Source organism: Crocodylus siamensis, chromosome 15 (genome assembly GCF_052110815.1).
Source record: "Crocodylus siamensis isolate JL-2025a chromosome 15, ASM5211081v1, whole genome shotgun sequence".
NCBI classification, from domain to species: domain Eukaryota; kingdom Metazoa; phylum Chordata; order Crocodylia; family Crocodylidae; genus Crocodylus; species Crocodylus siamensis.
In genome coordinates this window covers 46,372,314-46,382,323 of record NC_143409.1, presented here as the reverse complement: position 1 = coordinate 46,382,323, position 10,010 = coordinate 46,372,314, and the positions used below count along the sequence as shown (strand labels likewise).

General features: G+C 54.5%; 1 protein-coding gene across 2 annotated transcripts; it reads right to left on the bottom strand.

Annotated features, from left to right (window-relative positions):
- Nucleotides 1-678: 678 nt before the first annotated feature.
- On the bottom strand, nt 679-6,627 carry LOC149852548 (uncharacterized). Of its 2 annotated transcripts, XM_090030142.1 has the most exons (5): nt 5,057-5,162; nt 4,854-4,948; nt 4,480-4,632; nt 1,760-1,907; nt 679-1,137 (listed from the first exon to the last, which is right to left on the bottom strand). In XM_090030142.1, the coding sequence occupies exons 1-5, from the start codon at nt 5,160-5,162 to the stop codon at nt 1,022-1,024; spliced, it is 618 nt and encodes a 205-aa protein (XP_089886268.1). In that variant the 3' UTR covers nt 679-1,021. The 2 variants fall into 2 exon arrangements, 1 of the variants encoding a protein (XP_089886268.1); XR_016439464.1 differs by lacking the exons at nt 679-1,137; nt 1,760-1,907; nt 4,480-4,632; nt 5,057-5,162 and adding exons at nt 5,624-5,732; nt 5,914-5,996; nt 6,105-6,627 and having other exon boundaries at nt 4,894-4,948.
- Between the last annotated feature and the right edge of the window lie 3,383 nt (nt 6,628-10,010).

The window sequence follows — 10,010 nt, the reverse complement described above, 5'->3', positions numbered from 1 at the left end:
AATGGGATGGAATCCTAGTTCCATCTGTCAGGGCCCAACCCCACCATCTTCCCACACCCTGCCTGGTCTCCAACACTCTCTCTAGATGGACAAGAGCCAGTCTGGAGAAATATGCATTCCAACAGGGACATACAGCTGGGTCTTTTACATTGGAGTTGAGTGCCTTGAGTACCAAAGACGTTGCCCTTCTGCTGTGCTGGCCCTCCCTCTTTCTAGGTCTCCCCATAGCCATGGCAGCAACTCCAGCCTAGAGTGGAGGAAGAGTTTCCCTTTGGAAGTTTCTTGAAACACCTACCCGACCACCCAAGGCTGACCCTCTGAGGAGCAAAGGCCTTTCCCAATCCAACAGTATTAGCCACTTCTCAATCAGCTCGACCTCAGCTGCCTCAGTTAAAAACACCAGGAAGACAGTTGGTTTTCTCTGGTGATGGATCATGTTGACTTCTTTCTTTCCTTGCATGTCATGAGTTTTTGTTTCACACAGGAATATGAGATGAACACCAACTCTTATAAGAAAAGGAAACTTAATTTCAACTTTATTACTCTACCCATAACTTCTGTGTTCCACATTATACATTTTGCCTTTTCTTTTTTCTCTCCCTCCACAGCCATCAAAGAATACTCCCTTGAGGCAGGTGCACTAAGGCAGGCTGCTAAGACAACAGATGCTGTGATGATTTGACGATGCCCCAATGCCTCAGAGGAAGGCAACCCACCCAGAAGACAGTTCCACAGATAAGGGAGGAAAAAATTCCTTCCTGGTCCCAAATGTGACCAACAAAAGCCCTGAGGCATGGGGTAACAAAATGCCAGCCACATGACAAGTGTCCTACATTTGGCAACCTGGGGACCACAAACTCATGGTGTCTGTTCTTTCCCCAGCCCTTTGCCTGGCAGGGCTGGCAGATGAATTTCTTGAAACCTTCACCCATGGGGGCATCTCAGGCTGCTTCTTTGGGCAGAGGCTGAAGTCTCTGGGGAGGACGGCTCAGACCGGGTGGTTCTGGTCAGTCGGTGACTCTCATCCAGTGGCTTTAGCACTGCTGCAGGTTCTTTCCACAGCCGCCAGGTTCCCTGTGATGTGCCAGATGTCCTCATCGCTCACAGAGGTGCTTTCATGCTCCTGATGGTTGGCAGCTGTGTCCACGGTGCAAGAAAAGGCAGTGAATGTTAAATATGGACATGGTTACACAGATACAAGGCCCTGCTCCAAGGAAATGTGGACTGAGACCTTTCCAGAGACATGGAGGGCAGAATATATGAATGAGGGAAAACAAAATACAAAATATAATCCACCCTCTGCTCTCTGCATGGAAGCAGCTGAACATCTTTAGGCATCATGCCCTACCACACTTGAGCAGAGCTAGAAGTTTGGCATGGAAAACTCCAGCCCCAGGAAGGCTGAATACAACAGGTAGAAGTGTGGGAAAGCAGGTTTCAGCCTGTCCTGAGGTTGCTTAGTGACTTGGGGGAGCTTTGAGAAAGAGGGTGACACCTGTGCCATGCAGGTCCATTCACAGGCATGAGGGCACGGTTGAGATTTGTGCAGGGACAGTAGGGCATGAAGCAAAGGATCCTGCCGAAGGTGGGAGAAAAAAAGAATGGGCCACAGAGGATGGCTGCTAGGACGGGACTCTTTGGGGGCAGAGGGGAGAATTGCTTCCACACAGCAGGGAGCAGGTTTGTGTTAGTGCCAAGAGCCTCCCCCTTCCTTCCCACTGATCCCTGTTCCCCAGAGGCAGAGGGGACAGGACAGTACCTGTAGGAGCAAGTGTGGGTGGCTGGAGAGAAGAGGGGGTCCCGGAGGAGCAGGCCAGCAGACTGTGCCCTTGCAACTCTTTGGGCAGCTCTTTGCAGCACTTCATGAGAACCAGCTTCCTCATCACCCTGATGGAGATTTCTTTCTCCTGCAGGGGCATGAGAGCCAGTCAGAGCTGCCTTTACTGCTCTCAGGAAGGATGGGACATGGGGGAAAGGGATCAAGGCCCCTGGACCCAACAAAATCTCCACCCAGCCCCTAAGAGATGGATCCCCCCAATGTCCAAGACAGACTCTTCTCTGCCTCCCTAGTGACCCCCACAGTTGAACTCTCAGCCCTCAGCAGCCAGAGCGCCTGTGCCACTCCCCACCCACCTCCCTGGCACCTTCTCAGCATGTGTCCATGTAGGGATGCTGCTCAGGCTCCCAGAATCCACTCAAACCTCCCCCCAGCCCCCAGCCAGCACTCAGCACATGGGGCAGGAATTGGGCTGAAACCAAGGGGGTTTGGCAGTAGCCCAGTGAAATGCGGACAGGTTCCTGCAGGGACCATTGTCACCGAGTCCTGGGGAAGGCAGAGGGTGGCAGCCCAGGGCAATGGGGCAGTTCGGCAGTGCCTACTGGCAGAATCCTCTGTTCTTCATAGGGCACGTGCAGGCTCAGGGACAGCAGGAGAAATGACCACAGGCCTGTTTGCCCAGGGCCTGGCCTTTCTACCTCTGCAACAGAATCCCTTTTCAGCCTGTTACCTGCGATTAGGCTAGCTCTGTGGAGGTGGAGGGGCAGACCCATGGGCCTGTTTAGGCCAAGGAGAAATGTTTCCCCCTGCTCAGTTGGGCACAGTCCGTGGAAGTTCCTGCCTTCCCCTGCAGTGACGGCCTGGCCTTGGGTCTCTGGAGCGCTGTTTGGCACATGCATCCTGCCCTTACAGTGGTAGGACAGTGACAGTGTCCCCTCCCCATGCACTGCCTGTGGCAACTTAAAGCTGATTTGTGATGCCTCAGGTGTGAGATGTCTGGTCATTGTGCCTGAGGTTGTTCTTGTGGCAGAAAGCCACCTTGGTTTCTCCCCAAAATCTCTGCCCTGTGACAATGTGATAAAATCTCTGTGCTGTGACCATTTGAGTAGGGTGGGCTCAGCAGAGGAGACCGCACCCTTACCCTGTCTCTTTAGGTAACCTGAGCTGGCTGCATTCCTGAGGGAGGGGGGGAAACCTGCTCCCTCTGCCTATGTGACTGGTACCTGGGTGAGGGGCATCTACCTGGTGGGCTGGGATCTGCCTGGTAACAGGTGAGGTATTTCAAATTGGTTGGCCGATAGCCAACCAGGGCTGGCCTCCACTGGACCAGGTGTATGAGGTCACAGGGGCTGTATAAGTTAGGACGGGCGAGGAGGCAGGCTCTTTGGCCATGAGGTGAGGCTGGAGCCATGAGGGGGGGACTCATAAACATCTGAAAGGGCCCTCTCCCCCAAAAACTCATGAACCAGGAACAGCCGGACACTAGAAAGGATCTCACCAGCCTCTGGATGAAGTGTGTGAGTAAGCTACTCGAGATCTGATAGATATCTAGCTGGCAGTAACTCAGATGCGTGATCAAAAGGCTACCTCAGCCAGACTGTTTGCTCTTTAGGATTTCTAGGATATTGCTCAATCTTGTACCCTATTTTCACCCTACCCCTGTAACCAATAAAGTCCTCCTTTGTGACTGGTGTGGGAGACTCATTGAGGGGTGGGTCTAAATTATGCCTAAGAGACCCCTTAGGTCTGCGGACTAAGGGAGACTTTACTTATTCCCCCCTGACTTGGGAAGTGCCCCAAGTGCCTGTACTGGGTTGAGTACCCATAGGACATTAGGCCTGTGTTACCCCAAGGACACAGGACCGGGAGTGAGTCCATTCTTGGGGTGGTGGTGGCGATGTTACCCCCAGGCTAGCGTATGTGTTCCAGGAAGGGGTCGGGCCAGACATAAGGCGCCCCTAGGGAGGCATTCAGAGCCTGGCAGGTGGTCGGGCGCAGGGAGGTGGTCGGCTCAACGCAGGCCTGCCACAGTTCTCAAGGCTTTGAGGATGAGTTTAGACAGACACCTGTCCAGCTTGCTGAGGTGGGCATGATCCTGCCTTGAGCAGGTGGCTGGACGAGATTACCTCCTGGGGTCCACTTTAGCCCTGCTTTTCTAAGAGTTTCTGAATCTGGTGCACTTGTAGCGACCTGGGTCCTGTGCAGCTCCTAAGCAATCCTGACCAGAGGCTGGGATGGGGAAGCTTTTCTGATGGTGGCATACTTTTTATCTTTAGGCTTGGCCAGAGAACTTCACCCTGTGTGACATGACATATGCAAGGGACAGGCAGATGCCATCACGCTCAGGCATTGTGAAACACAATGAAAAAATTCACTGTTTTATCCAAATTACTTGGCAGGCTTTCCATTCTCCTAGAAGCCAGTTTCCTCAGAAGTCAGAGAAAATTTGCACCTTATAGACAGATGCAGGCCTTAGCCTCTGCTGAAGTGACCTCAGGGTCACCATATTTTTTATCTAAATATATATATTTCACAGATTCAGTTGACATATAAGGCGCAAATGAACCCTGCCATGTGCTGGAGCTCAGACTTCTGTGGCTAATGACCTCTCTCTTCTCCTTGTTATGAGTTGAGAGTGACAATACATGGCAAAGAGGCAAGGGATCCTGTCTCACTCCCCTGCACCCAAGGCACCTGCTGACTTCCTCCCTGATCAGGAGGCTGGCTTCCTCCAGGATGGCATAGAGGAAGACCAGACCAGATGCCTTGACACACAGCAGCCCATGTTGAACTTCCAGAATGGCCCTCTGCAGGAACAATCTCTTTTGTTTCTCTGACAAGATCTTTCTCAGCCCCTGAAAACAAGAGGAGAGAAGGCTTGGTGGATCCCAGAGACAGGTTCCAACTCTGGAGCCTGGGACTATGTTGCTCTGGACATTTGCAAGCCCCTAACCCAATGCAGGAAGAACATGGTGAGGTGGAGAGAAGCAGCAGGCCTTTCTCCAGAGCCCACCATGCATCCAGGCCAAGGAGATACAGCCTTCATCTTGGCAAGGGGTGGACACAGCATCCTCACCTCTCCAACCCTTGCTGGGTCCCTGTAGGCCTGGACCTGGCTCGGTTCCATCAGGTACTCACAGAACAGCTCGTCTGCCCCTCGCATGTCTTGGCCTGGGAGAAGTGGACATGAAGCTCTGAGCTGCCACCCCAGCTTTGGATCAGGCTTTTGTGGGAGTACTGTTTACATCAGGGTCCTGAGCTCCGGCTGGGTCTCTTTACCCCTCTGGTGCAGGAGGATTTGAGCAAACCAGTACAAACCCTCCATAGTATTGCAGCCAATGGTCTCCACTGGGTCACTGATGGACAGACCCAGGCGTGCTGCCATGTCCCCCAGCTCAGGCATGTTAGGGGAGCCCTAAGGAGAGGGAGAGAACGGAGGAACCCATGCATGTCCTACCATCCCTAACCGACATGTTCCTTGGGCCACCTCTCTCTCTCCACCTCCCCCCACCACCATTATAAAGCACAAGGCGGGGGCAGAGAACATAGTGCCAGGGCATGAAATCCTTCTGTTCTCATGGGAACCTGGAGCACGGGGACTTGGTCAGGACCCCATGATGTTTCCCCGTGCCTGCTGCTCCACCGTTACAAAAGCCCCAGGACCAGAATGGACCGTGCCTGGAGCAGGCCATGGAAAACAGACCCCCAAAAAGAGAGCTAGGGGGCACCAATGAGACAGAAGCAGAGCTCTGGAGTGAAGCTCATTTCCCAGCTCTGACTCCACTCTCCCCGGAGGGCCCTGACAAGGGTAGGGGACCAGGATGCTGGGGATCAGGACTCACTGACCTCAAATTGTGGGAGAAGATGGACTACAAAGGAAATGACAGTGGTGCTGGTCCTCATGCCCAGGAGTCAGTGTCTGGCCATCTGGCACCTCCATCCAGAATGTGAATTGCTGTGGGAAGAAGGCTTCAAGATCAACAGAGCGCCATTGGCTGTGCCGTCCTCAGGGCAGAGGCTTTGAGCTCTGACTTGACCATCTGCCTTACATCTCCAAATGGATTGAGTGAGGCTTGTGCAGTTCTCAGGGCTGGTAGTCATCCCTCCCCGAGCCCAGCCTCTCTGCACCTGCTCACCTCAGGAAATTCAGCCTGCCCAGGCTGGGGGTGCTGGACAGTAGGCACCACAGCAGGCCCTCCAGGTTCCCTGTGTGCATCGTCTGTGTGATCAGGAGGAGGAGGGAGAGCCCAGGCTCAGTGCCACGGAGCTTGTGCCCGTAGGTGCCAGGGGCTGGCTTGTGGGACAAGACAGTGGCAGGGGGACCTACCAGGTTGCAGTGGCTGCTCCATGCTCTGTGCAAGGGGTGACACAGCTCTTCTGCCCAGTGCTCTTCTTTTGATGGCTCCTGGCTGCTCAGGCACACGCAGAGCCACCTCCGCTTGGTCCCGAAGGTTGTGGGTTTCTTTTCCTTCTCTTCCTTGGGGCTGGGAGCTGCTGGTTTTCTTTGCCAGCTCATGGGGTACAGCCACGTCCTTGCCTTGATGGCCCCCTCCTTGTCTGTGCAGGAAGGGCCCAAATGTTTCTGCCCCTTCTCTCCAGGAGGTAGGTAGGTGTCCCCTGGGGTTCACTCATGCCCCCAGCATCCCTGACACTAGGGGGTCACGGGCAGGAAAAGCCCTGGAATCAGGGTCAAAGACCTGCAGCTGGTTTGGACACACAGCTCCCTGCTCCTGCCCTTTGCCTCTGGCCCTTCACCTGCCCAGGGGATGGAGCGCTGCTGGGAGGGTGCTCACAGGTCCTGGGGACACCTCACACTCCTCCCTCCAACTCCTGCACTCAGGCCTCCTGCCTTGCCTCCGACCAATGTCCCACATGGCCTGGACCTGCCATTGGATGGGGATGACACCTACTCCTGAAAGCCTCTTTGAAGTTATCATCTTGCACAGCCCTTTCCCCTGGACCCAGTTTGCACCTCTCCTGCCTCCCACCCCTTTCCCTCTCTGCTTGCCCATGCCAGGAGTTTTGTCCCTCCCGGACCTTCTCTTGATAGCCCTTTCCTTCCACCGGGTGAAACTCCCGCCACCCTCCGATGGGCTTCTTGCTTTGCATGGCAGCTGTTGGGTTCTCCCTGGACCTTGTCTTCAGGCCTGTTATTACCCAGGAGAGGATGACTCCTCTCCTGTTCCCCAATGATAACGGTGGCTCTAAATAGACTGCAGTGAGAACCAGCGTTTCAGTCCACACTGGCTGTGTGCTGCATTTCAATGATCATGACAGGGAAGGGAACCCTGGACTGGGAAGGGTTTGGAAGCCTTGCAACATCTGTCCTGGAAAAGATAGTCTGAATTCGAGATAAAACACACACAAGGTTAGAGCACAAACATTTCTTGTAACATGCTAGGCAGGGGATGGCCTCCAGAGCATGCCCAGCTCCTGCCTCCTACTCACAGAGCTGGCAGGGAACATTAGTCAGCCCCTCACTACAAAGACAGGGTCCTCTTCACTCCACTTTCATTCTTCAATTTTTTTTCCAAACGCGCCTGAAAGCCGAAGAGACCCTCACTCCCCTCCCAGCTCTACACTTGCCAGAGCCTCCAGCAGCATTGTCCAAGGACCTGATCCTGACCTGCTCCTCCTGGGTGAGAGATCAGAGAGCCAATTCCTCCCTGAGACTAGTTCTTCTGTCACTCTCAAGCTCCTGCAAATTAATTGCTAAGAGGAACAAGATGGGACTTTAAAATCACATGAAATATTCATGCCCCTGGACCATTATTTCAACGAGGAAATGAATCCTCAGCCGGTGGGACTGATCCAGGTTTGTACCTCAGTTCTGCCCTTCTTTAAAAAGGAGAAGAAACCCCATCTCCAGGTGCCTGCAGTGGGGCAGTTCAGCCGGGTACAGCTCCGTTTCCTCCCTCTGGGCTTTACACAAGAACAAACCACCTCAAAGAGAAAGGCACTGACCAGGCGCCTGCTCTTAGCTGAACAAAACCTGCAGGAACAGGTCCCACTGCCCTTCCCAGTCCTGTAGCTGGTGCGGCTCCTGGTAATCCCACCCCCTTTAATCATCCTACCCAGGAGACCTGGGTCCCAGATTTGTGTCCTGACATGCAGTCAGACCAGCACCATTGAAGCACGGTGCGCTGCACAGCCAAGTCAGCTGCCTCTAGGCTGTGCTCAGTGATACTAGGTTCTCTCTCCCCTGGTGCACGGACACAGGGGTGATTAGACAGTGCCCTGTGGCTGGGATGAAAGTTCACTCTCCTGTGTCGTGCTGCACTTGCTTGGAGCCATTCCCCAGGCACAGCACAAAAGTCCCTGTGAAGGAAGAGACTGGAGGGAGGGAAACCAGCTTGAGTCTGATCCCCAAAGACCTTCCTTCCCCACAGCTGTTCTGAGCAAGGCTGAGCACTCAGGACTGTCGTGCAGTCCAGGATCAGGACTTAAGGTTCCGATTCCAGGGCTGTCCCACCCAATTAGGCATGGGTGGTCACCCTAGCCTGTTCCCCAATGCACATATATGTACACACTCACAACAACCACCACCACGGGCTCACACACACAGTTCCCATGACCCCTACATGCATGTGCATATACTTGTCACCAGTACACACACATTGGGCAGACTGCAAGGGACACAAAGTGCATGAGGTGGGGAAACAGGCACAGACCCAGACAACGTCACATGTGAGAAATACACTCCATGCTGCTATAGGTGGCAACCCAGAGCAGCAGAAGTGAGAGAGAGCGCCCAGCAAGTCTCACAGACAGGCAAGTCCAACTGTGGCGTAACTTTTCCTGCTGTCCCTCCCTGTGGGGCCTTTTATGATTTGTGGGGGCATCTCAGTGACAGGCTATCATTTAGACCCAGAAAGGGAAGGACAACTCCAGCCATCCTCCTTGCAGGCAGCCCCTGTGCCCCTGGGTTGCTCACTGCTGAGGTTGTACATTCTCAAGTGGACCCGGTCTACAAAGAACTGTGAGTCTGAGGGATGTTTCTGAACCAATCCTTTCTTATTACCCTGAAACAGCCAAGCCTCTGGCTCAGCCAACATGGGCATGGAGCAGCCTGGAGCCAGCAGGATGCAGACCCCTCCAGAGGTGTGGAAGAGGGCCCAGCATCCCTGGGGCAGGAGCTGAGCAAATCCTGCAGCAGCTCCAGCCTGAGCCACAGCTCCTCCTCTGTGGATTTGCACAGCTCCCTGCAGTCCAGGAGCCCCCCGGCACCAGCTGTAACACTGAGGAGATGCGCTGGGGACCAGGAGGTCTCAGTATGTTTCTCTCTGTGAGGCCAGTCAGACCCTCCATGGGGCTGGGCAGGAAGATCCATTCCTGGCCAAGGTGAGGCAGCAAAGCCGCACGACCCTCCTGGTCGCCACATGTGGTGTGGTCTTGTTGGGGGTGGGTGAAGGAGGAGGCAGGGTCACTTGTGGTAGGGACAGGCACCTCCCAGGGGAGCAGGGACAGCCCAGTCTGCTCTCAGCCATGGGGGTGTGAGGTTGCAGGGGTGGGGGAGGTTGATCGAGAGGGGCATGTGAAACTCTTGCACACAGGAGGCCCTTATGCTGGTGAGGGGAGCATGACCCCACTGTGCCCACCAGACCCCACGTCCCTGTCTTTCCATCAGTGACCCAGTGGAGACCATTGGCTACAATACCATGGAGGGCTTGTATTGGCTCACTGAAATCCTCCTGCACCAGAGGGGTAAAGAGACCCAGGCGGAGCTCAGGACCTTGATGCAAACAGTGCCCCCCCAAAACCCTGAGCCAAAGCTGGGGTGGCAGTTCAGAACTTCATGTCTCCACTTCTCCTAGGCCAAGACATGTGAGGGGCAGACAAGCTGTTCTGTGAGTGCCAGATGGAGCCGAGCCAGGTCCAGGGCTACAGGGACCTGGCAAGAGTTGGAGAGGTGAGGATGCTGTGCCCACCCCTTGTCAAGCTGAAGTCTCCTTGCCCTGGCTGTGTGGTGGGCTCTGGAGAAAGTCCTGCTGCTTGTCTCCAGCTCACAGGGATCTTCCTGCGGTGGGTTAGAGCCTTGCAAGTGTCTGAGAGAACATGGTCTCAGGCCCTAGAGATGGAGTCTGTCCCTGAGATCCACCAAGCCTTGTCTCCTCTTCTTGCAAGGGCTGAGAAAGATCTTGTCAGAGAAACAAAAGAGATTGTTCCTGCAGAGGGCCATTCAGGCAGTTCAACATGGGCTGCTGCATGTGAAGTCAGCTGGGATGGTCTTCCT

Bases quoted from the DNA above. Each gene is read 5' to 3' on its own strand.
- LOC149852548 (XM_090030142.1), bottom strand. From the start codon at position 5,162: ATGGCAGCACGCCTGGGTCTGTCCATCAGTGACCCAGTGGAGACCATT. The intron at 4,949-5,056 runs GTAAAGAGACCC...CACTTCTCCCAG, and splicing joins AATCCTCCTGCACCAGAGGG to GCCAAGACATGCGAGGGGCA. The intron at 1,138-1,759 runs GTACTGTCCTGT...CCGTGGACACAG, and splicing joins ACCCACACTTGCTCCTACAG to CTGCCAACCATCAGGAGCAT.